The sequence below is a fragment of the Perissodus microlepis genome, chromosome 23 (genome assembly GCF_051167445.1).
Source record: "Perissodus microlepis isolate ML-2025 ecotype Zambia chromosome 23, ASM5116744v1, whole genome shotgun sequence".
NCBI classification, from domain to species: Eukaryota; Metazoa; Chordata; class Actinopteri; order Cichliformes; family Cichlidae; genus Perissodus; species Perissodus microlepis.
The window spans coordinates 30,230,087-30,257,954 of record NC_140482.1 but is presented as its reverse complement, the minus strand read 5'-3'; the positions used below and the strand labels follow the sequence as shown (position 1 = coordinate 30,257,954).

Genomic DNA, 27,868 nt, shown 5'->3' with positions numbered 1-27,868 from the left:
GCTCAATGCACCAAATCAAAAAGAAAAGTCTGTGCAGGGTAAAAGATTTTCATATCGACTAAACTCTTTTTATGTCTTGACCTGCCAACCTTAACGAGGCCAGTCGGAGGCACTATCAGTGCATCGAAGGGAAGCGATTGACAGGCAGGATCTGAGACTCTTTGTATTGATAATACTGAATGTTATTAGCTGGTAACATTTATAAAGAGTATTTATTTTGAGCAAAAATGGGTAAAACTGCAGAACACTGACTCAATTAGAAGAGCACAGTCTCGTGTAGGCTTGCTTTACAATTAAAGCCTGCTCATTAAGCCATAATTATCACCACCTCTGCCTTATGCTGTTGGGCCTTCATGTCCCATCAAAACATTTTCGATCCACCAAATCCTGGTGTCCTATATGGCCTGTGAAGTTTCCCAGGAGTCTCAGGAAACCAGACATTAACAGCAAATCCTTTAAAATCCTGGAAGTTATGAGCTGCAGTCAGCATGGATCTGATTTTTTCCAGCACATCCTCCAAAGACCTGCTCCTGTTTACACCTGCTCTTTTCTCCCAAATGAGCACACTATGAGAACTGACTCTTATGCCATGTAACATAACTCAGATCATAACATATCCCAGTATTAAAATGTTATAATGCTTGGGCTCATCACTGTAAATCAACTGAAGATCTATACGTCAGCAGTGATGATGATGATGATTATCACTGCTAACCCCATACTATCACAGTATGCAATATGTTTGGGTTTTTTTTTTGCTTTTGTTAAATAGTGTTAAAATTCTTGGCTCTCTAGTAAAAGAGCACGATGCAGCATCTGCAGGGATGAAGATGCTGTCCAGGTTGGCCATAGGGAAGAGAGGGGAGTGAAGCTGTCGATGACCCTCACCTTTGGCAATGAAAGGTGAGTGAAAGAATAATATCTCAAATATAAACTGTGGAAATATTTCTGCATATAAAGATGTCTGGGCTTTGTCTTGGATAAAAGGATGAGAAGCTCGGTCATTTAGGTGAGACTCAGAGTGGAGCCATGACTCCTTCATCTCAAAAGGTGTCAGTTAAGGTGGTTTGGGCACCTCATTAGGATGCCTTCTTGATGATGCCTCCTAGGTGAGTTGTTCTGGGCATGTCCCACCGGGAGGAGACCCCCGATGATTTTGGGCTGGTCATCGCTCAGTGTTATGGATGGATAGATGGAGAGATATATATATATATATATGTGTGTGTGTGTGTGTGTGTGTGTGTGTGTGTGTGTGTGTGTGTAACAGGCTGCTGGTAACAAAATGCTTAAAGATGCTATTTAAAATATGTTATTTTGTTTCTAAGTTGTCTGCTATCTGTAAACCCAACGCTGGTTCCTCCCTTCTGTTAGGTGCCTTGGTTCATAGGTCAGTGTTAAGTGGCTTAACAAATGTTTGAAAATGGGCAGGTACAAGGACTGAACTGAAAATGAGTGAAAAAGATGAAGAAAAATATAATACCTTCAGAAAGCCTGGAGAACTATTGCTCAACATCCCTTTTAGAAAGTGTCGCTCCTTGCAACCAAATGATAAAGAATAAGGGGGGTGGCTCAAGACTTTTGCACAGCGTGGTTTTTGGCACTAATAAAGTGGGACGTCCCAACTGTATGCAACCTATGATTAAAGCATTAGTTCATATCTGGAAGTAATGCTTATCAAAGTATTACGGCCACCATGACAAAAACATTTGCTTTGTTTCCTCTTCATTAGAGAAACCTTTTAAAGAGATTTCTTTCATGTCTTTTTACTACTTTTTGCAATTTTTGAGTAAATCACTGCAGTACCACAAAGCCCTCTCTTTGTTGCACAAAATCCCGGTGTTGCATATAAAAACAGACCTCCCTCATACTGAGGTGATAATTTGATATACAAAAGAGCTGCATGTGAGCACAGTACAGTATGCACTGTTACAAATCAAAACTTGCCAATGCTTTGTTCACTAAAATAAAATTTCGGATTTTATTATCACAATTAAAATTCCACTAAAGCTGAAAAATGATATTACCTGTTTTTCACATCCGAGTGTGGACATACAAGCAGCATCACTGATTTCTAAACACCCTCACGCCCTCCTCCCCCCTTACACAAACACAACATACAGACTTTAAAAAGTTTCCCCCGACCCCTTCAGAAAAGTTAACCCTCACTCTACACTGTAATTCAGACTGACTTTGCAAACAACTTAAGTGTGAAATTTCACAGAGACTCTCAAGAAAGCCTTTTGACACATTAAAAAAGATTAGGAGAGACTATACAAGCCTTTAGGGGGGGCTGAGTAAAACTGTTAACTTTGCATTTCAAACCACGAGGGTGGGGGATTTTTTTTTTTTTTTTCAGCAAGCTTGGGGAAAACCCCTAAAGAGAGAGAAGTTCTGCATCTTTTCAGACTCATCTAAGACCTTGGATATTTTTCTCTAAACTTTTTTTCTGTCTCTCATTCGTACAAAGAAGCTGCTCCCCCCGTTTGGCTCTGCTGTCCATTTGCATCTGTCCTTTTCAGCAGTTACACTATGACCATGGAAGAATTCCCAATCAACACTGAGGCGTGCATTAATCTTCCCCCCACAGTCAGGCACAACAGGCACATTTAACAGTACAGTCATGAAATTGGGGGTATCAATTCTCTTCCTAAAATAGTTCCAGATAAGGCATATTAAATATGATTAAATAATGTGTCTGTGGAACGTGGCAAGACCTCTAGCTCTTTTGGGCTATCTCACTCTGTTTGCAGATAACACATATACACACATATAGGGAATGTTTTGTTCTGTGGATCGTTTATCTGCATATCTAATTCTGCTTTCGCCCCTTCAAATGAGCCCCGCTTTTACGAGTGAATATTTCAAAAATGCTTCTATCCTCGCCTGAAATAAATGTTGAATTGATCAACTTTATCGTGTCGCATCTTTTTCTCTTTAAACACTACCACTACAACTGGTTACTAATCACTTTGAGACACGAATTCAATACTCGTGTCCTTTGAGAAAGTAAGCAGACTACTGCTGCTCATATTAACAGCAAAAATAAAACAGTATTGGGGCATCAGCCAAATGTGTTTACAACATCTACGACTGCTGCTTGCTTATTTTTAAGGGATCGCTACAGCAGGCAGCTCCGCATATTTGACTCGGCATATTTTCACGCCAGATTCAACCCCCGAGGAGTGTGCATATCCTCCCGGTCCTGAACCGCTTGCTAGGCTTGTTAATGTGTAAACCACTACACTATGGAAATCCAACTGAGAAATAATTTTCTTTAAACAATTTATTTAAATACTTAATTATAAACCTTTTTACATTTACATACATGAAGAATATTTTATTCATTTTTTCTGGTACATGTTTTTTCCCCCTGTATGATGTTTGGCTTCTTAAAAACCATCTCGATAACCTTTTTCGTCTCCGCTGGTTCAGTGGCATTGCTGCAGAATTAGATGCAGCTCTATATCACAGTAATATTAGAAGAACATATTAGTTTATATTTTCATTTTGCATATTCTTCGGAAATCCTGATTTCTATTAGAGTTGTGAAAACATCTGAATAGATCTGGTCCTACTCACTGAAGAGATGAATGTAAAAATATCAAATTCACAGATCCAATAAAAAGGGCTATGAGTGATTTCAATGAAAAATAATAGACAATATACTCTAATTAGCATTTTCTAATACTGATTTTCCATAAATTACGTTTAAATTTATGTTTGAAGCCCATGAGGGGAAAAATATTTATGCAAAATTTTGTAAAACTGAATTATTAACCAAGCACTTGCTCTAAATATTAGATCCTTGTGTCTACACGGTCAAAACCTGGCAAGTAAGCAGCTAATGTGTACATTTTAATATAAATAAATACATTCTCGTAGTAGCTTTCAATGATTGAAGATAGTCATTCACATGCATGTGGTAAAGGAACAGCTGTCGATATCGGATGACGATATAAAAACGTCTATCGTTTCATTTTACGCTATCGTTTGTTTCGTGGTGTCGCAAAATAAACAGTTTACGGCAATATTTTTTCATCGTTTTGATGGTCACTGTAGTGGCTATATTAATTTCTTAAAGTTCTCTCTTTCTCTTATATTTAATATAACCACACTACAGACGGACAAGCGCCTGTTTTTATGCGTTGTCGTTAGCAACAACGACGGTAAAACCCTCGCGTGTCCGCTTATTTATGTTCCACATAAACCTTTCACAATAAAGCTCAAGATCCTGTTGAGACTTTTCAAAATAAACTGAATCACGTGAAAGAGCAGATTATTTACGGATGAGAAGCAAAAAAGAGCCGCCAGGTGCTAAAAAATAAACCTTAGACTCAAACGTTAGAACAGGCTTTTCCCCGCAGCACGCCGTGTAATAAATACTCACAAAAAAAACGGCGGCCGTTACAACTTATGTCTAAAAATGTATAGTTTCATGCATCAGTTAAAACACTCGACTCCAGGTACACGACGCCCAGCTTGAAACACTTCACGCAAGTCGAGCTGCACGAGATTCACAGAATTTTCAGAAAATGTAAAATTTTTGTGATTTATATCGTTATTGGGACGATAGATGTCTTATATCGGGATATGATATTTTGGTCATATCGCACAGCCCTAGACTGAGGGTTAACAATGTTTTTATAAAGGCATACAGCAAATATATGGGGTGTGAACTGACCTAGCAATCTAGATGATTTATCATTTTATCTTTAGTCAATAATTAAAAGAAACAAACAGGAAAAAATACATTATTATCATCTGGTGATGCATTTTTATGTGCAAAGGTGTTTACAACAGTAATCCTACTAAACAAATTCAACTTGCAGTTTATGGAGATTCTCAAACGACAGCATTCCTACTGTGTTGTATGAAATTTGGATTAATATAATACAGCCACACTTCTATTTTTAAGGTTAAGGAACTGTTTTCTTTTCTATTTTCCCATTTACAGTAACTAATATCAGTCTGTGGAGCTCCTGTACAAACACTTTTGAAATGCACACAGACATACAGGCAGCTGTAAGATGTACATGACATGGAGAATCTATGCTCTTACCACCAAGACAACCTAGAGACGTTGTAGTTGAACATTAAGTCCATGTTTCAAAATTCATGGTTATGTAATCCCTTAAAAAACTAGGTTTCAGGGGGAAAAGTATGTAATATTTCTAGGATGATGTAACAACATCATACAAAGTAGGGCGTATTACTCACTGATGCAACTGAAAAATCATTTTCGGGAATACTGTGTGAAAAGTTACCGATCGTGGCACTTCTGCAGGCTATCTTTACAAAAGAGGGAAATGTGTGTTTTGTAGCTCTCGCACAGCAGAAACTAATTGTTTCATTCACCTCCTGCAGAACTACAGGCCAGCCTCTCACCATACATCTCTGACTCATCTCTGTAATGAGCTCTTTGTGCACTTGTGACCTCTCCCGCTTCGGGAGAAATACTCGGCTGTTGAAAACGTCCATCGCTTACAGTGTGTCGATGTCATCAATCCCAGAGATGGCTGTCTTAGAAGCTGCGCGCGCTCGCTTGTGTACTGTAAGCTTGCACGTGTTATGGGGTATACAGATAATGCGCGATGACAGCAGTTGACGGTAAGCCTTTTAGCATTGGTATTCGATGACGTAAAGAGGCAGGTTACACACACTGTCACAGCTTCCTGACTCTAAGTAAATTTGTCATTGGTTCACCCTGTTAATAAAAGACAAAGGGGTGATACTACACAGTTTATTTGACTAACGAACATTGACGGAACACACAGAGCGCCTGAAGGCGTGCGCCTCTCTCCACAGTTGGCTGCCCCTGTCAAAATTCAGAACCTGCTGCCAGATTGACCTTAAGGTCAATGGGTGCCACCGGCACTGTGGCGACATCATTGTTCCATACTGCAGCAAAGCAATCAAAGAGAATTGCAGTGTATAAAACAAACTGAGAGGAAAATCTTAGACACCAAGAAGCCCTATAATTACAGCACTGGAGCGTCGTCTCGATACAGTCCGATCAGCTCGGGGAGATGAGCTGGAGAACAATCGCACACTGTGTCGGAGCCCCGAAGAGCAAAATATCCATTGCAAAAAATAGTTGCCTACAGCCTTGACCTTTAATAAGGAATAAGAGGCTGGCTAGCATACATACCAGTGTCATGACCAGTGACAGCGGCACAAGCTGGAAACAACTGAGGCTAATATTACTGAGCTGTCACCTCTGAGCAGAAAAACATTTTGTCCTCACAGCTTGAACTGCTTATGTGTAAAGCGCACATTTGTTTGGCTACAATTTGTCCTTAAAGGCATAACAGCAGCCAGCTACTCGCATTCACTCTGACTGACCTTTTTTGCTACTATAGTGTCACTACATGCATTCTATTGTAAGTGTTCCTCAATGAAAATTTAGAGCCAAGTTTGCCACTGTGGTCACAGTTAAAAGACGTAAGGGGCAACAAAACAAAGAAGAAGACGGCAGGAAACGGCGAGGTGATGGGAGGTGAATTTGGACTAAACCTCAAGTCAGACCCTGGGGTTGAACCTGAGGCTGAGAAACGGCCGAACAATGGTGTTCTACACCAATCAGCCACAACTTTTGAATAATCATTAATCATCTCATTAATGGGTGGATTAGCTCATGGCGTCACTCGTACGAAAAAAGAAAAATGAACCAAAGAGTCCAATCTGAGCCACAGAAAAGTATGAAACAGTGAAAATAAGAGATTTTTGGACCGCATCCAGAAGCAGAAGAGTCACAAACACCCCCAATGACAGAATTAATGTTTCGGATCTTGTGTTTCTTACAATATTCTGACACATTTATTAATATAGCATTTGATTTGTTATTGTTCTGGCACCTCAAAAGCAACTAAATGTGGAAAGGATGAACAGCACACCTGAGGGGATTATACAAATTCCCATGAGATGCCTCCAGAGTTTGAGCCTAACAAGAGGAGCTGAGGAAAGGTCATAAACCCTATCACACTCTCAAGGAGCCGAGGTACCACCGCAGAGGTCTAGAGTCTATATTCTCTGAGATCGCTCAGCAGACGCCACGATCAGTGGGAGATTTGGGAGCAAGCAGCGCGAGCCTATCATTCTGCCATGTTGTGACAGTGAGTGCCAGACGCAACGCTCTGCCTGTTGAGAGATGGGAGCGTCACAGTATGGCTTGACTGGCACAGTGTGAAGTAAGGCCTCCTTAGGGCACTCATGTGGTAAGATCCATCTCAGCAGCATTTCAAGCGCTCGACTTTAGCTGAACTGTCAGCACACTTCAATAATGCTCATCTGTTTTGTATGGACATGACAACTTATTATAGAGACATCAGGATATCTGACAATGAGGAAAAAAAACGCAAGCAGAACAATGCAGCGCTGTGGCTTTTTCGGATGAGTGACGGTGCCTTTCTATTTGGGATTTCACACAGTGTTAGCCAAAGAGATGAAACATACTGTACCTGCCAGCTTTTTAAATAAAAACGCTTTTTCTGTGTGGGACAGTTGGAGAAATAAGGCACACATAAAAGCACATAATACTGCATAAAATTACAGCAAATTAAAAATTGGCTTGAGCTTGTCTTTTAATGTGGACCTACTGTGTTTGTTTTTGTTTATTTTCTGTATTAAATATACATATATAAACAGCTTCGATGGGACAGGCAGAACAGCTTTACACAAATGCAATCAGGTGAAAGATAGTGAAGATAGTCGCACGTATGACTACTTTATTAGCATTTTAAAGCCCTGACTTGTTTTTAAACCATCTTCTTGGGAGCCTATCCCCAGGAAGAAATTGGAAGTGACAGTTCAGATAATGTTTTGACCTTAAGTTACTTTTATTCATTAATCCACGTTCATACTTTACATGACTGATAATTTAGATGGTTGTGAGTGCCCTCCAGGCTGCTAGCTTAACATACCCGGACAGACAAACTATGCACTATGCAGCTGAAAACTGTAAAAACTGGAAACTTAGATTTCAGGCTTCCAAACATTATATACTGTATATTTTAGTGAAGGAGTAATCTAAAAGGTGCCTCTTCAGAACAAGCCATTGCTTGCAGCTATACAGCACAATAAAGTGTTTAACCAAAGACCCAGCAACTACTTCTAGCATGAAGACAAAGTAGTGTATAGGTATATATACCTATGACTTATGATTAAGCCCCAACATTTGCTTTGAATTTTTATTGTCTTATTTTATGTTCTTATATAAGCTGGTGCGTGAAAACAGATAGCAGTAGTGGTAGGATAATAAAATACATTAAAAAACATTATGGTTGCATATATTGTCTATAAATAAATAAAAAATCCTGATGTTTAGGACCAGTGGGGTGTGAGCCTAAACCCATTGGACCACTGGGATAATAAAACACTGGTGGAAACCTTTTAAACCCCACAAAACTGTGTGCTCCACTTTCTGGGGACGATACTCAACATGTAGATCGAACAAACTTCTGTTGAGAGAAGTGAAGAGTGCAAACAGCATAAGTCAGAGAGCCCTCAACTTATCGGGTGACAGAAAACAAGTTAAGGGTCCAGTCATTTCTCTTTTCTGAAAGGCACCACCATGATCAGCAGTCATCGTTCCAGACAGCACCAACATTTGCACGCTAAAGTTCCCTGCATGCGTGGAAACAAAGAAACCGCTTCGCTGACTGGTTTTTAATTGAGGTGGAACCATGAGTGAGTCGCACAACCTTGCTCCCAGAAGCTGTGGCACTGCCAGAGGGCAGCCTAGTAACAGCTGAGCATCTCCCCCTCTTTGAATCCATCTGGAAAGATGCTACCTCAGTTAAAGCACCGCACACCAAGACACCATCAAACGCCTCCTGATGCAGCATGGCAGAACTGGGGAAGTTTACTATGGGGGCAAGTGTATGTCATTTAGTGAGCCCGGGCTTTCAATATTTTATTCATCGCGTTGCACATTATTGTTTCACAGCGAGTGGAGCCATCAGACGGGGAGAGCTTTTTAATTTCAACTTAAATCTTATCATAACAGACTGAATCAGATCAGAACGAGCTGCTGCTGCTGCTTTAATGGAGAAAGAACATTAGAATTTAATTGGGACAAAAATGTCACTGCTTATTTTGGGGGGGGGGGGGGGACTGGTTACTTAATTGGTTATACAGTGGCTAACTAGTAAAGTACATTAGTGCTGTGTACACATTTCTCCTCAAAAAAAAAACAAAAACATGATTGCAGACTATTTGTTTGAACTTCTTTCATATTAAAATAGGACTCAAATGAAATGTCTTTGAGCTTCAGATATGACATTTCCTATTCCGAAAGTCAACACATTTTACATTTTACAGCATGTAACAGGGATTAGAAACAACTACAGTAATTACTGCCTGCTGTTGGCGGACTAGGTGACACTTTTTGCTTCTGTATTTTCCCTTGTGTCTGTGCGTAATAGCAGAATATGCTCTCTATAGTCAGCCAACAGCAGGGCACCAAATCTATCAATCTCTGCCTGTGAATGCAATCAGTGTGAGCAGATACACCAAATAAATCAGATTTGACAGAGTGCAGATATGTGGATTTTAAAGTATCCTTAAGACGAGAAAGTTACACATTTATTCTTATATCCATCCACCATATTTAGCTTGATGTCAAGGCACGCATGAGAGTTGAAATATTCTGCTTTCTTCTGACAGTTTACAAAATAAACTGGATGTTGAAGAATCTCAGTAGGAGGGCTGCTGATTCATCTGATTACTAGAAATGCACCACAGGTCAGTGTGAATTAGAGGTTACAGGAGAAGCTTCTGCAGCCTCCACCAAAGCAGTGGTGCTGCTCTGGTGCTTGATAAGCACACTGTTTTGACACTCATCTGGGCCTCCTTGTTAACTCCCCCACAACAGATCTGATGTGCTTAGACAGGCCTACGCTGCATATTAGCAGGGCTGGTTGGGCTCAGATTTCAGTGCATTTCACTTGCAGGACTTAGCATGAACACACTCTCCTGTGTTTCCTCCGATCACCGTGCCAAATAAAAACAGTTATTAAAGATTCAAACAAGGTTTCGAACAAGCAGTAAGCCAGTGATGGAGCGCAAAAAGGTGGCCCAGTGGTGGCTGCTTGCTGTATTCAAAAAGCAGCAATTTCATTCTTTAATTCTAAATAGTGTGTTGGTGATCATTTTTTAAATTAATGCTGCACAAATAAGGTTTACCATAAAGATCTGCACCCCCAGCAGCTCCACCTGGGCTAACACCCTAGGTTTTCATACTCATCCTGTCTCTAACTTCCAGCAAGAGCTCGGTATGGTGCAATACCCCAGCGCAATTCATTTTAAGGGGCCTAGTTGATAGCTACTTTATGCTAACAAAGCGGGTAACTGAAGCAGATAACACTGGCAAATTTGTGGGAAGATCAGTGGTTCCAGTAAGCTACACTATATGAACAAAAGTACTGGGCCACCAACACATTAGACCTACAGGAGCTGCTCAGACATGGAAACCTATGCCGTGAAGCTCCTGGCTCACAGTTTTTGTGCTGATGTTGATGCCAGAGGAAGTTTGGAGCTCCTCAGTTATTGAGTCAGCAGAGCACACGCTACATCTATGACTCAGCACACGGCAACCTCGCTCTGTAACTTCATGAGCAGTTGTGGTTCCTAAGCTCTTCCGCTGTGCACTTTGTAGAATATCTTAGGTGGAAATGAATTTAACGAACTGGCTTTAGAATGCTGCGATGCCCATCTTTATATACTTTTAGTGGTTTCAAACAGTGGAGGTCAGACGACAACACGACTCTTGGGCCTTAAAGTTTAACATCTTTTATTCTTTGTTACGTATTTTGCTTTTAGATATATATTTTTGGCAGTTTTAGATGTCCCTGAACTTTTCACTTAGAACAGTGATTCTTAAAATGTGGGCTGTGGTCCCTCAGTGGACCATGAAGCTATTGCAGTTCAGCAATGAGGTGAAAAATGCCCAAGGAGGACTGGTCAAATGTATGGCTGTACTTCACAGCAAAATATGCAAACTCAGCAGCCTGCAACAAGTGCTTTAAGCTGATACTGTGATACTGTCAAAGGAGGTAACACCTCAAATCCGATGAAACACCTGGCGACGCATAGCGTTTTTTTTAAAAGCCAAGAAATGCGCCGTATTTGATAGCTTGCTGCGAGACCTCACTCCGTGCACATCTACTGCGGGTGGGTTGCCAGTTATCGGACCCGGAGCAACATCCCCCAAAAACCCGAAGAATAGAGTCCTGGCCCCTAGCCCTGCCAGTGTAGCAGAAATGATGACGGATGATGATGGCAGCAGCAGCCGTTCTTCTCTGCGTGAGTAGCGTAATGTTGTTCGTGTGTAATTTACGCTGAGTAAGCTAACCACTTTATTACATTAATGCATGTAAGGTGAACTAGCAAACATCATCATAGCTACATGCGGCTGTCTTCTTGTTTGATGGCAGATACTCCCTTCACCCTGGCCAAAAAGGCTAAAATGACCAAAGAAAAAGTGGAAAACAGTTAAACATGAGAGGTTTTTGGATAAAGTTTGTGTTTTTTCCATTGTTTAAGCACTGCTTCCAGCCAAGAGTGATACCATATATGCCCCATAGCTGCAGAAAAGGCTAACATTGTTATCTTTTTACAAAAAAACAGCTGAACATGAGAGGTTTTTGGACAAAGTTGGTGTTCTCCATTCTTTAAGCACCGGTTTGAGCACCGGTTTGAGCACCGTTTAAGCACCGGCACCGTTTCAAAAGTACCGGTTTGGCACCGGTATCGGATAAAACCTAAACGATACCCATCCCTAAGTAAGATGCTTTTGATTTCACCAGGAATAACAGAAACCACTAACTCGATAAAGGCCGAAACATTATTATCAGCGTTTCCTTAATTTCTGCTGTCACAGGATAAAGCAAGCAAACTGCAGCACAAACTTAGTTAACTGTGTCAAATAACAAATGGCATCTAAGATGGAACTGGAGAGAGAACAAATGGGAATTATATAATGATCACATTTCATTACCCACTGTTATGCCACAGAGAATACCAACTAAAGCAAACAAAATTGTTTTGATGTCTGTGAAGCATCAGTGCCGGCTGAATGTTCGCAGGAATGCTACTTAGATTTTTATGAATGAGCAGCAACGTCCATTTCAATTTCATCTGGGAGGCGAGCACACATAAGGTCCCCTCTCTGATTCCAAATTTTCCGTCGGGAGGGAAGAGTCCTCTCCTAGAAGCTTGAAGGCAGAGCGCAGGGTGGTCTATTGATTTTGGAGTGCTGGCTGTGTGATTGCCTGTGCACAGAAAGCTTAAATTAAGAGCACTCGTTGCTCTTTTGCTTATACAAGTGGAAGATTACTGTGCAGCAGTTGTACCGATGCTGGAGTACGAAACCTGGCCCATTAAACACACACACGCACTCGCACACACCAGTGTTATGTTGTACATAATGCATTGAAAGAGCCTGAGCATGAACTGACAGGAGCAGCTGGGTAGGGGAAAAGGTCAACTTGAGTTAATCAGCTAGAATCAGCATCAGCTGAGTAGAAAGTAACTCTGTGTGCGTGTGTGTGGGTGCACATGTGCGTGCATTGCAGAGTGCTCGTATCTCTGGAAAATAAATAATCAAATAGAAAGCTAAATCTTTTACACGGCAACGGCAAAAGGGCATCATGGTAGCAGAGAGATGTTGGAAAACTCTGCAAAACGTCCGACGTGAAACGTTTCATTATTAATACATGTCACAGAACGTATGCGCACTCTGCTGAGACACAGGTGGTGTGGCTTCCCACCCATAACCCCGAAATCTCGCAGCAGATTATGATCAAAATAAACGCGCAGATCACATCTGACCCTCACAGGTAGAACCAACACGACAGACATACATTAGTTAGTACGACATTGGGAAGCTGGCCTCTAACAGAGCTGTACAGGCGCACATCAATTTTTCAAGTCATGTTGACAAAAGCTTTCAGACCCCTGTTAATACACACTGCATGGTTTTTCTCTTCAGGAAAGGTATGCACTTATCATATATTTTATTTAGGAAAAAAAAGGCCAGCAGCTAGAAGCTTCACATCCCAGAGATGTGCTTCCTTTTATTACACGTGTACGTGTGGACACCCGAGCATTGTCAGTATGAATAGAAATCCTTATGTGTTTATAAGAAAGACAAAGAGAATAAAGGAAACACAGATGCTTTGTGTTCTCCACACTGTTAAAATTCATGACCTTGTAACACTGACAGCTAACAGCACGTACACTATAAACAGTATATTGTAGGGCTGCAGTCTGAAGGTCAGCTCTTGTATACTGTACAGCTTTACACAGAAGAATAGAGAAAATAGTTATACTGTTAACACCACTGTTAAAATGTCTGCTTTCACATTTCAGGAAATCTGAGTATTTTACAGCAAGTTGCCAACTTTCATATACCAGTGAATGACTTTTACCAGTCATTTCGGTGAAACAGATCTCTAATCAGCCCAAAGGCAGAGGTGTATTTAATGTGGAAAGACTCATTTTGTGACTTTATTTTAATGCCACAATATTAGCCCAAATACTTATTTATAAATTAAAAGCTCCAATTGGCAGATTTATGTAAAAACAGCAACTTCAGCAGCTACCTTTGTGATGCTTACAGGTCAGCAATGGCACCCAAGTATAGAAAAAGACTGTGGATCTTCACACTTTGTTCTTTTGGTATTGGGGGTGGCAACGATGAGATGAGAAGGCTGATGTCACTCATGCCTGTTCCTTACATATTCAGTCATTGTTTTTTAATAAAAACCACTGATAAGCCCTATAGACTCTGTATAGACAGGCCCTTTTTTAACTGATTATTTTCATATACATATATATGTTTTGTTTTGTTTTCCAAGCAATTGCAGATAATCCATTTGATTGCCTCAGGGGAGATTAGGGTGCCATCATGTAGTTCAACCCCTGCCTTGGTACACCTTTAAGTCTATCAGAGAGAGATCATCATTCACAGTCAAATTCCTGACCTAAAACGTGAGAGTCTGGGAGAAAACCCAAGAACCCGGAGAGAACCCAAACAGGTAAAGTCCACAAAGAAAGGCTTCAGCAAGCCGGTGGATTTGAACCCAGAACACGCTAACCGCTGTAAGAAACGCAAGCTGGAACGGTAAAATTTGAGCTGACTTGCAGACTGGCAGAAATGCAAATGAAGTTCTTTAAAATAAAAAGCAGAGTCACTTATGCAACAACAGAAAACAACTACAAGCATCGATGGTCTTTAATAATTCATAGAAAAACTACCTGCCAACTGGCACAAGCCATGCACACTAGATGGAAAGGTATGGAGGGGGCAATAAGTGCAGAATTTCTGCCACAGAAGTTGTCAGCCTCAGCACTGTGACTTCAACCAATAAGAGGACGGGATGGGGCAGTGACACTATCAATCCACATCAACTGTTTAACCCTAAAACCAGCAAGAGAGAACCGTCAGTCACATACAGCAAAGAATGACAATCGATGTTGAAAAGTTAAAATAGAACTCATTACTTCTTTTTCAAGATGTTTTTATAGCTTTAGAAGAGTTAACAGCAAAAACAGGCTATCAAGATTTCACGGTCAGGACCAGCAGGGGGTTTAGTCTTAGGCGGGAACTCAGATGGGCTGCCAGCCCACTGAAAGAAACCAAAATGTCAAACTACTCCTTTAAAAAAGTCTACCAGAATTAACCAAAAAAATTCCATCCATCCATCTTCTTCCAAATATCCAATTCAAGGTCACGGGGAGCTGGAGCTAAAAAAAAAAAAAAGTAATACCAGCTGTCAGGCTGCGAGTTAGGGCGAGAAGCGGGGTACACGCTGGACAGGTTGCTTTACACATATGCATGCACGCGCATCAAACTGTGTCATAGAATCATCAGAAATAAGATGATGGAGTTTTAATGTACAACAACAAATCGACTCAACATGTTTAAAACGTGCCAAAAAGAAAATCAGCTCGAAAGAAAAATAGCGATTTCTCCACAAAATGCCATGTTTTCATTCGTTTTTCATCACTTTATTCATTTTACCTTTAAACAAGGTTCTGTTATTTATGCCGTCCTCTTCTGCAATGTGTTAACTCGTGGAGCTCCAGCAGTTATTTATCTTAACGGCAAATTTTGCTTTTTGCATAACGGACGAAGAACTAAATGAAAAAAGTCATTCGAATTTAATTTTGCAGAATGGTTCAAACCGGTGCCACCTCTGGATGGAAACTGAAATATAGCATACAATATTATCAAACACGATTCTTGTCCAGTACTACAAAGACGAGTTCTCGGAAACCTGACAGAGACAAGAGAGACCTGCAGACGTCCCGATCTGCTCAGACTCTGAATCAACCTCTGTCTTTTTACCTTGTCTGTACTGAAAAACATACGCTGAGATGTCAATTTGATTTGTCAAAAGAGCATTTCACCATATTTTATGAGCACATAATTTCATGTTATTACAGTTTCCCCACATCAGCTCCCACGAACACACTCGCTCACCACAACAGTAAGCATACTAGAAATCATCAAGTCAGATTTTAGTTACTGCCGTTAAAGCGTATCATTTCAGAACCGCAGCGTTTACTTCCTTTCTCTCCGTCTCCGCTTTGTTTCCCCTGTGTGGTGCAATAATTTTAACTCTGTGAGCAGTACACCCTTCCCTCTCCCTCTAACCAGAGAGCCAGGAGTCACCTAACCAAAGGACGTCAACACTTGCAATCTTCAGTCTTCGTTTGGCTTTTTCACATTGCACACGTCCCCCAAAATACCATGTTTCTCAGACTACTTGTAAACCTAACTTTGCCTCGTGTGAGTTTCCAAAACCGAAGCATTTTACATTTTAAAGTCGCTGAAGAATTGTTTCCTGAACTCACACAAAGGTCAGTGGATATAAAGATGTAGATCCACGAATACTCACATCAATAATTCACAGTCTTAAATTATTGACTTACATATAAATACTTGAATAAATGTACAAGGAAACAAAGCAGATGTGGTAACTATTCTATAAATAATCCACAGAAAAAGCAACACCTTTAAGATTGGTTTTAACTCCGCTTTAGCCACATATCCACAGAGTATGAGGCCCCCACAGAGAACGCCCTTTCAGGTATTTCATTTTTGCTCAAATATGTCACTAGAGAAATGATCTGCATGTGTTCAAAGCCCCACTGAGCCTTCCTACGCCAAACACAATTGGTTAAGGTTTTTTTATCCGCTTGTCCTACATTCATTGTGTGTCAAACAATTTAGTGAACTGCCCAAGGCTTTGACTTTTTGAAGTTGCCGTTAATATCGTTTAATATCAACTAATGATATAGGTCAAGACTCATTTTGTCATTATTGCATTAAAAAAAAAAAAAGATGCAACATATATGGGTCCGTTTCATGTGGAAACCTAATTTGTATTTTGCAACATTCAACGGTTTAAAAAACTTTAATTATTCTTTGCATTTTTTAGCACACTTCACAGGACAGCAGCTACAGGTCTATAAGTGTGCCATTTATTGTGCTAATATAAGTGTTACTGAATGCCAACAGTGGCTGCACTCACATACTTCAGTAAAAGCATTTGATAACAGCGTGCTTCATGTCCTACTAAGGTTTTTAAGTATTACAAGTAAAAGCATCAATTCTGCTGACATTTAGTTTCTGTAAAATGTATTTGACAATATTAAAAGGCTAATGTTTCCTTACAGGTCGTGCATAAACTGAAAACGGTAAAAGTCATTTTCAACTTTGGCCTGCAGTAAATGCCCAAGAAAAGCACAGCCTTAAATTCACATCTGCATGACATTTTGTAGGTTACGTACTTGTGTGCTTCGATGCTTGTAGGGCGAGCTGCTCTCCAGGTCTGCCAGTATGCTGGTGAGGGAGTCGATCTCTGCGTCCAGACTGGAGCGCCTCTCTTCCAGCGTCTTTTCTGGGCCTTTCACCTGTGAGAAGACGTCCGATAAAGTGTTCAGACTCCTTCACTGTTTGCACACTCTACTGTGTTGTAGCTTTCATTTGAAACATATGCACTAGTTGAACTTCTAAATTACATTAAAATTGAAAACATGTTATTCAAAAACTTTCTAAAATTGTCAAATCTGTTAGCAGATTTCCCCGAACATGAGAAGCACTTTCAGAGCCCAATGTTGCCTCCACCATGCCTCATAAGAATGGATTTATGTACCTGTTATAGCCTTGTGTTAGCAATACGGTGACTCTCCAGCATACCCAGACTATAGTTACACCATAGTTAGTTAGTTACAAATCAAAATGAAGTGAAGCAAGACCAAATCTGATTGGTCTCCTTGGTAGTCACATGTTCTGCAAAGGTCTGATCAGACCTGAAGTCGTCTCTCTTTCCTGCATGTTAGTAAAGTAACTGTTGTTCAGTATTTAAGTGCTCCAACAGTATCATTCATGACTGCAGAGAAATGCAAACAGACCAGCATATAGATATAAACATCAACATAGGGGCGACTGTGGCTCAGGGGGTTGGGAAGCGTATCTGTAGCGTATCTGCAGTCATGAATGATACTGTTGGAGCCGGTTCGATCCCTGGGCTCTCTGTCCTGGTCGTTGTGTCCTTGGGCAAGACACTTTCCCGTACCGCCTACTGGTGTTGGCCAGAGGGGCCGATGGCGCGATATGGCAGCCTCGCTTCTGTCAGTCTGCCCCAGGGCAGCTGTGGCTACAACCATTGCTCCCTCCACCAGTGTGTGAATGCGAGAGTGAATGAATAGTGGCATTGTAAAGCGCTTTGGGTGCCTTGAAAAGCGCTATATAAATCCAATCCATTATTATCATTATCAGCATCACATAGTCTGTTTCATACTCTCACAGCGGCAGTTTGTTTTTTTCCTTTGTCCAAATGGTAAATCTACCACAGATGCACCAATCGATCGGCCAGGGACCAGAATTGGTCGATTTCCACTCCTTGGCCTTGACCCTGAACCCCATTAGAGGACCAGAGTGAAAATGTTTGTGTCAACAAACCTAAATCACCAGCTTAACATGGACATTTTAAAGAAGCCAACAAATGATAAGTGGCTAAAGCTAAAGTTATCCTGAGCTCAGAGCCAGCCACAAGCCAGCAGCCTCAGTATTAGCAATGGATCAAAGCAACGGGTTGATGTCCTTTTATTTGGTGAAGTTATGAACATACAGTGATCCCTCGCTATATCGCAGTTCAACTTCTGCAGCCTCGCTGTTTCACAGATTTTTTTGGTGCAATTTTGCATCCTTTTCTTTTTTCTTTTTTTACAACGCATTGTGTTGTGCGTCCTGATTGGCTCTAGACCATTGTCAGTCAATCTCATGCCGTGTCTCCTGTACAGCACAGAATGCGTTCAGCTTGTCAAACTTACATAAATCTTTGATTGCTAGCAGTGTGACTCTGAAGTGCTGTACTGTATGTTTGTAAGTTTTCTCCCCAACAAACACAACAATGTCGACGAAACGTCGTCACCTGCGAGTGCCTTTGGTTTCATTCTATAATGCTGGACATCTTTTTCTACGAAGGTTTGAACTTTGAGAGTATTTAAACAAGAGAGAAAAGTGTGAAAATGTTCATGCAGGGGTTTTACATTTCACTTATCGTGGGTTATTTTTAGAACGTAACTCCCACAATAAACGAGGGACCGCTGTTCTGTAAATTACGAAGTACCTGGCATTAGTTTTGTATCAGCCTTTGTTTGGTAAGGTAAAATAAAATCTGTCAGGTAAAGGTGGAGAGGTGTATAGCGACCGATTTTCAGTTCGTCATTTGTACACGTTTTCATCAGGGGAAACCGCTGTAAATTTTACCTGTAAATTATTATTGTTATGATTCTCATTATTATTATTGATATTATTCGGAAGAAAACCATAACTGGCAAAAATCGGGATCGGCACACTTAAAGTGGAGTCACCCAAGAAAATTGCAATCTGTGTTTCTAATCCATGCATCTTGGTCACAGCAACACTCACCTTGGGTGTGGGTTATGTTGTAACAGGTAGGGCTGGGCCATATCATACTGTTCACGGTAATACCGGTATAATGTTGGGCAGAGATAAGAAAATCAAATATCGCGATAGAATATGGGTAAAACGCGCATGCGTAGTGCCTTTGTTTTCATACGCACATGGCGGAAAAAGCGTGCTGGCGACGGAGAATGAGAAGGGCGGGATCGTTGAATGAAACAGATGAACCAGAATTGGTTTGTAAAAATGCTGCAAGTTCAGTGGTGTGGAACTGGTTTAGCTTTCGTCCATCAGATACACAACAAAGCACTATTTTTGGTAGCGCATGCTAGCAACGGCCGTATTTTGGGAAATACGGCACACTTAAAATCAATCCTTTGATCTTTCTGAAAATCGACAGTGCCCCTTACAATCATGTGTGCCTTATGTATGAATTCTGGTTGTGTTTACTGACCTCGAAACGATTTTATGTGGTACACGGCGCTCGAAAATCTGTCAAATGTTTTAGTATGACTTTGCTAACCTACGAAGCCGCACCGCTTGATGGATTGTCGGAGCATTACGGTTATCGTAGGCAGGAGCCTCGCGGAGTGATACGTACTGTGCTTCAACATAATATTACCGTATTGTGTGTGTATAACCTCTTTTTAAGTTTTGTGGATATTATACATGGTTATGCTGAGGATATGTTGGCCAATTTCCACTGGAAATGCCTTTTGGTTAAACTGTCAGCAAGGAATTTGCATTTGCACTGTTAAATTTTTATATAACTTTAATGCACATAAAAAACAGCTGCTTGTTTAAGTGAAAATACAATGTTTTTTTTCCACTAATAAAGTTGTGGAGTTGTAAAGTATTTTGTCTAGTGTCAATTATATCGTCAGTTATATCGTTGTCGCAAATTTTCAAATGTATATCGTGATAAATATTTTTGGTCATATCGCCCTGCTCTAGTAACAGGTACAGCCCGGGTTCACAGGGTCAAGTTACTGTCACCATAATGCCATCGGCGATGAGTATTTCTAACTCTGTGCTGCTCAGAAATATTCTCTCCTGCTTTTTTCTCTCTGCACTTCTTAAACTTTGCATTACAAGTTCATGTTTCACCTTGACCTCAGACAATCTTTTTGAAAGCCACACATCAATAGCAGAGACTTCTCTCAGTGAGAAAGAAGCGATGCATTGTATGAAAGACAGCTTTCATAACACGGTGCACTATTCACCTGCCTTTTACTGCTCTTGGATTTACAGTATCTCATTCATTATTCATCACAATCTCAACCAGCACTATTTCATAGAGAAAGGTCAATTCTTCAAAATCAAAGTCAAACTTTTTTTTAATCCACACTTTGAATGTATTCTGCAGAGGATGCTAAGAATTGCTGTGATTTTTATTTAACTCTGTTATTATCAGAGGAAGCTTGAAAGCATCAGTAACAGGATCACTGCAGCAGCAGTCGCTGATTTATTCATCTGCATTTTTTCTCTTTTGCTTCAGAGAAAAATGCAACCTCGACATATGAAAAGACACAAACTATTTAATCAAAAGAAAAACAAAAGTGATGCGCAGAAATCTGGAAAGTAGTTAAAGCGATCTGACCGATAGCGGCACCCGGTTTTCTACAAAATTCCCGGGAATTTCTCCATGGAACGACAGATGTATTTTTAGTCTTCTGAACTATGCTGCAACTGCAAGAAGACTTCTTGCAATTGCCTGTGGGGGCTTTTTGAGTTGGCTGGATCAGTGGCTGCTTCTTATTCTAATGTTATGTGTTTGGATTACCTGTCACAATCCATTACAGGCAGGGCTTGCCTCCATTTGGAGCAGAGCTGCTGCTTAAAAACATCTAAGGCAATCATGAGCGGGAGTAAACAAAGCAAAACACTAATGGCTTGTCTCAAATCAACAAAAGAAAAAAACGGGCAAACTTGTTTAACGGTGATAACGAGGAGGATGAAAGGAAACATCGCAGACTTTGTGTTGCGGAGGAATTTGCCGTGTAGGGCTTCGTAATGCGAACTGCAGCCAGGATGAGAGGTTTGTTTTTCTCTCTCCCGCTAAAGGTCTCGGCTTTTACGTGTCATAAGCCAGACATCTCCCTCTGCCAGGGGGATAAAGACAAGAGCATATTTCTGCTTCTTTTAAGTAAAATGCCATTAAATCGCTGATTTATTCATTCACTATGTAGAATTTCTCCAGACAGACATTTTTGATTGATATCTTCCCTTTTTTTTTCTGAACAGCGTTCTCTTCTGCTCTGGCTGCAGGACACATAATTAAGATACCCGTGGTGTTTTAAGGAATTAAACTGCAGGCCAGAAAGACTCTGCAGTGTGATAGGAAAAGAACATTTCGAGATGAATACAGGAAAGCACTTTTAAAACTAATTGAGGGATGGAATTTCTTATGTAATTTCAGGCCTTGAAAATCTTTTCCTTCATCTCTCCACACAAGAAAAATCAAGAATAGTGGCAAAAATTACAGCAGCAAAAAGGGAACTAAATTAATGCTCATGATTATAACCATCATCCTGTTCAGCTAATGTGTTACATTTGACAGCTGTCCTGACAAAACCACCGATCTCCAAAAGCTGAGATGTTCACACACAAAGGAAAACAATAATATTTATACTCTTATTAGCTTTGCATTTTTAACCTACGGGAACAAAGCAGTCTGAGTTAAAGGGCCCATATCATGCAAATGTATATGTTATATTTATAATCTGGGGTTTTTCTCGCACATGTCTGCATGATTTACAATTCAAAAGAAACCCTTTATTTATCATATACAGACCACAAATGATGCAGTCCCATCAGTTCAGCCTCTGTCTGTTTTAGTTCCTGTCACCTAAAGGCCCCAGTGGTGATACATGGGAATACATGTAAAAACGGCAAAGAGCTCTATTATGATTAAGGGACGTATGCTGAGCTAGAAGCCAGTTTACGGCCCAGTTTCCTCTTTTATTGTGCATTTCAAATCCATGCAGGTTTCCCACTTCTAAAACCTTCCTAGCACCTTCAAAGGTCTGTGTGTTTATGTGACATTATCACTTCAAGTCCACGGGTTCTGTGGGAACTCGCAAGCACAATGCACATGTGCAGCGGGATGCACGGCGCAGATGCAAACCTGGAAGCTATCAGCTTTATTTTGGCTCACGGACCAGGCTACCAACTTCCACTGGAGTTAGCAGGTAACTAATTCTGCTCAATTTATACAGACTTTTCTTCTGATTCATCAACATTTTCTCAAAAACATCTACATGTGTTTGAGCACGACAAAATCCGAGGCACGGGAGCGGACAGATCCAACCAAACAAGTTTAAAGCCAAAGTCTATGTAAGGGTCAGTGACCCTGGACGAATGGACAGAGGTAAACTGAAATACCTGGCATTGGAACATGCAGGGAACATTTTTACTTCAACTTTGCAACATTTTTAAAATCATTATTTTCCTTTAACAGATGAGATCCAGACAGAATATCCAGACATATGAGAAAGGTTTGGCATTTTTACCATGAAGCTATGTGGCACTCACCTTTAGTTTGTGAGCTTTACCAACATACAGGGCTTTTTGACATCATAACAATATATATTTGATTTGATAGAAGTTCAGAAAAGGCCAAAGTGCCACATGTTGCCTTCAAACAAATCCATCTGATTGAAGAGACGCTTACAGGAAGTGGAAACGTTGTACTGTAACTTGGCAAATTGATTTCATTTTCTACTGTCTCTGATTATAGGTAAAGTTTAAAAAATTTTGCATGATAGTAGAAGTCTGGATTTCATCTCCCAGTTATACTGAAATATAATATAGGAGTTTAAGAAGGGAGGTGAAAGCATGGAAAACCTGCTCATGTTCATATGGACAAGTGAAAATTTATAGATCTGTTCACAGTTAACAAATGTGTAGATACCAGTAAAACTGACTGTTAGATGTCCAGAAAACCCTCCAAGCATGCTGCCTGTAAAGTCTGCCATTACTCCACCAGACATGTGTTCACCGCTCTGCTCACCTGTTACCGTTTAGCACATGCAGACAAGGACCCAGATTACTCCCAGTTAGATTTATTTTTAAAAGCTTTTTCATCCAGAGAATTTTGACTGCTTAGAAATGTATAAAACTGCTACAAAAGACTTGAGCATAAGCAATAAATGTGAGCCAAAAGATTAATAAGAAATACCAGCACCAAGGAGACATTTTTTAAATAATTCAAAGTTTCTGGATGTGGCGATGTAGATTAAATTCAGCTTTTTCATCGATCATCAGAAAAGCGTACAAGATTTAAGACTGAAAATTTAAAAACTTGTGCTGCATTCCTGTCTCCAGGTACAAATCAAGAGGATGCTGGGTCGTAAGTGTAGGTGTAACATTATTAAACAGTAACAAAGTGAACAGGATCAATGCTGATTGTTGAGCAGCAGCCGGAGTTTAGGTAGAAACTGCCCCACTCAGCAAGCACAAGGCCAAAGTCACTGGCCTTCATTAAACTAAGGGGTATGTGGAAGTTTAAGGTTTCCGTAGACTTCTAAGAAGAGAAGTAAATTCTGTTGTATGCCTATTGCATTCCTCACTGCTCACGTGTCTCTGTGCTCTGCCTAAAGTGTAAGAGAGGAGCAGCTCTGCTGGCTGGCTGAACCTGACGTTCAACAAAGCCATGAAATTCAGAACTCCAACAGTCGTAGCGCTGCACCTTTTAAAATAACTGCATCACTTTGAAAGTGCTTTAGATTACATTAAGGTCATAGCGCAGCATGCGTGCACGTATACTGATAGTCCTAGGGTTTTTTAAAGCTTCGAGTTTTATACTTACTGTGTTTACAGTTTGTGTGGGAAGAGCAGTGAATTTACACGCAATGCATAACTTATTTGAATTATGCAACATTCTGTCTCCAAGATTACAAAGGAAGCATTCATTTAGGATAGAAAACTGGTCAGATCAAATGAGGGGCTTGAAGAGGGAGACTTTCTTTCTTCCTGTTTGCAGCGAACAAAGGAATGTGAAGCACTTGGAGGATTTCATAGCAGAGGTCGAGCACCGAGAGCGTCAGTCAGAGCTGCAGAGGCCAGAAATCCCAGGAGGGCCAAATGCCTGTGGGTATTATGACCAGCAAAGCGCAGAAAAGTGACCGGGCTCCACCAATAGGTGTCAGCCTTCCATCCTTCCTGCATCAGAGCCCTCGGAAATGTGTGTGTGTGTGTGGGTCCACGGGTGGAGAGCGGCTGGCTCCAGGCAGCATCTGGAGCTGGACGTCTCTGCATTTGGCTGCAGCTCAAATGGACAAATAGTTTTGCTGGACTTGGTACGTGAACTCAGTGCGGCGCTCGGGGCTGTCTTTGCTTTCTGCGCCGACTCTTAGAGAGTTACTGACAACCAAGAAAATTTAATAGAACAGCGGCTCCTCTCACCTGATAATCGTATGAGTTCCCCAGCGGTGGAGGAGGGAAGGAACCAGGGGATGACAGGAAGCCGGTTGACTCTTCGACAGGTGGTGGAGGGGGAGGGTAGTCCGCTGGGATGGAGACACACGCGCACACACACACACACACCAAGAAAAACAAAAACGGCTCATTAAATACTTCCCCTTTTTTTTTCTTTTACAAACAAACTGTCACAATTGTGAAAGAACACACACAGTCCACCGCTGAAAAAACACCGGCAAAAAAAATAAAATGATTAAAAAAGATGTTTCATTTACAACAACCAGCACAACAGGTGCCGAAAACAAGGTAAAGGGTTACAAATCTATGGAGAAATAGTGCACATGATGCTCTGCATGGTCGAGGTTAAAAGTAGATTACACTGTAAGCCTGCTTATAGCGCATAAATACATGACTGGCTCTGGAGCGTCCAGCATGTTGACACAAACATGATTTATAAAGTATGTAAGTGCATCAAATTATCATTTTGAGACGCATTAATGCATCACCATCTGTTTTAACATTAAGTTTGTATTTTCTGCATATTTTATTCTGTATATATGGTGTTTGTTATGATTACTGCGTGCCTTTCTTTTATCCCCGATGCGGGACAGTCCCTCAGTTTCGTTGTACTACTCTACAAAGCATGACTGTGCAATGACAATAAAAAATTTTTTTTACAGGAAGTTTTATGGGGCAGAAAGATGTTCTTTACACCTGCAGGTTAGATGTCAGCTGGATCAAATGCTCAAACATTAGGTTTGAGCTTTAACAATCAATATATATGCATATTTTTTTATTAGTAACAATCAACAAAACTGCTTTTGTTTTTCACCATCATGAGAAACACCACTGGATTCTGCAATTTCCTTTATTTCTAATGAGCATTTTAGCACCTTTCAGCTCTTTGTTCTGGTTTTCCACCTCACTGATCTCAGTATTACTTTTGCCCACTGCAAAAGTAATACTAACCCATAAAAGTTACCTGTCTAGTTATGACACTACAGAAACTCAGTAACTAGGTGGTCAGCACCACTGATACCAGAGGTTACTGGGAGTGGGCTTAAGTAACAAAATAACCTATTTTTGGCTGATGCAGCTCACAGATGCTGTCCACCATCAGTTTTATTCCCACTTCTCTCCCTAATGGAGCTAAAATCAACTCAAAACGAATGCTGATATTAATCTTTGCATCTGCAGGTCACTGTTTGCAAACATGTCTGCCATACGAGAGCCGTGTGCACAAATGTGTGGTGTTTTTAATTTGAACTGAACATTTTTTGTTCAGCGCGACAGCATTTTGATTATTTTTATTATTAACGGTTTACCTTGCAATTCAATTGAAAACAACTCAGCAAGGTCAAATTCATTACTCTGACTTATTTAAGTAGCTTAAAACGCGACAATGGCATTTTGTCATTAAGGTGTCGAACCGACTGAAAGATGCAGTATAATGTAGCGAGTCGTTTAACGGAGCGCACGTTTGTTATACAGAACGCCGGTTGCAGAGTAGCTGATGAAGACTTATTATTAGAAGTCATCATCATTTGCCTGAACTGCAAAATCAAATCTAACATATGGAAGAGGTCACAGAGTTAAAAAAAGAGAGAGACGGCGAGCGAATGAGACAAAGAAGTACAGCCTCGCTATCCCACGTCAATGGACTGACACACATAATTGCAGCAATTTGGTTAACTAAGAAGTACTAATCTGGAGCAAGCGTGGCTTCCCCCCCCCCCCCCTCTCCCTGAAATTGAAATGTTGTGTTACAGACGGGTTAGACTAGGTGTTTGCCGTGCCAGATGACGAGAAACAAGCTAAATTTGTAGTTCTGAAGTGCACGCTAATCCAAGGATTGCATCCCGCCACATGTTTCAGACAGGATAAGGAGTTACATGCCAAATTAAATTCTGATTTGGCTTCTCTCGGCACAGGACTTAAGACTGAATCATTTGACCATGTACTTCTAAGTACCAAACCAGACATGAGCTTTGCAAATTAAAGGCTTTTATGAGACGTAATGGGAATTTGTTCCAATGCTAAGACTTTGATGAGTCCTGTTCTGAAATTCCATTTGCATTCCATGGCTTTTATCTGTTTTCATTAGAATCTAATTGATGTCATCAGTGTAGTTTATCCAAGGCAGCTGACCAAATTAATTAAGCGTGGTTTTCAGTTGCCTCAACACAACGGCAGAAAGAGAGGGGAAAAAAGGAAGCGAAGACAGAGAGATAATGCAGCATGGTTAAAATTGGACACTTCTGCGTCTTGAGCATTACTACGTTCAAGAAATTGTGAGCATTGCATTAAACATTCCCTCTGGGTACTTGAGGCCCTCCATGTGAATTGTTTATATAATAACCTTGTGACCTCCACTAAAACTCCAGAGTGTAACAGCTCCTCTAAACCTCTGGGAGAGAAAATAAAATATGCTGCTCGACAACAAGGCTCGGGCCCGGCCCGCCCTCCCCTCCACCACGGATCCTTTTTACCCGAATATAAGTCACTTGTAACTTGTGGCTTACAGAGAATTAAACCATTAAGTTGCATGTACGTTTCTCTCAAACATCAAAGATGTTTTGGATTCATCACTTCAGGAAACACGAGTTGTAAATGTTTCAGAGAATCATGTTTTATTGAAAAGGTTTTATAGCTTTGTGCGTGGAACAGTGGAAAGCAAGACTTGGAGGAGGAACGGGGATCATTAGGCATCTTTGCTCAAAGGATGTTTCTGACCATTTCCCCTCTTGACCCAATTTCTTTTCCCCCATCCGTCATTGCACTAGTCATTTAGGAGTGAATCGCATTAGTGTGCTAATGTTAAATTAAAAAAAAAAAAAAACTTTGCATGCACTCTTTGCACCCCTCAGTAGTCTTTTCAAGGAAAACCATTCTGTCTCATAAAAAAATGCACTCAGCCTTGGAGATGTTTGCAGCTGATTCAGGGTCAGAAAGAAACGGCGTTTAAGAAGAAGCCTTTCGAATTAAGTGGCGTGTAATGTTATCTCTCATTTCCATAAGTGAACATTCTTTTATAAGAGGAATGATCTCACTTTGAAAATACAACACACCTGAGACCAGAAGATCTTCACTGCCATTCAAACACTCCTGACTTTATTGGTTTCAACTAGAAGCCATACATTATATATGTAAAACAATATCTTAAGCCAACATAATTTCTAAAGTTTACAACAACAAAAAAGTTTAACTTCCCCGAGCTAGTAATTACAAGTGTTTACAGACAAGCTGTCTTTTCCACTGTGGTAATCTGCTAGCAACCAAAGCAGACACAAGGTGGTTTTCGGGGCAGGAACCTCTTTGCGACCATTAGCAACTTCCAGCAAGCAGTCGACAACCAGTCCAGTGACCAGTGGTTGCTAGATGGTTGCAGAGCGGTCTCTAGGTTTGTGTGATTGAGGCCTAAGACTTCTGCTAGAAATCTATGTCGGAACTTAAGACATAACTGGAAACCCCTTTAACCCTGCGCCATGGCCTGCACAATTCAGTCTTCAC

The 27,868-nt window shown here is 40.6% G+C and overlaps 1 protein-coding gene across 4 annotated transcripts in view; it reads right to left on the bottom strand.

The window, feature by feature from the left end:
* Window positions 1-27,868, bottom strand: part of lpp (LIM domain containing preferred translocation partner in lipoma) — a 187,391-nt gene that overhangs the window by 74,091 nt on the left and 85,432 nt on the right. For all 4 annotated transcript variants that reach the window (XM_084921774.1, XM_084921777.1, XM_084921775.1 and 1 more), the window contains 2 exons: window positions 24,344-24,447; window positions 16,798-16,920 (listed from right to left, as the gene is read on the bottom strand). In XM_084921774.1, coding sequence (XP_084777900.1) covers window positions 16,798-16,920; window positions 24,344-24,447 — 227 coding nt within the window. The remainder of the gene's footprint in view (window positions 1-16,797; window positions 16,921-24,343; window positions 24,448-27,868) is intronic.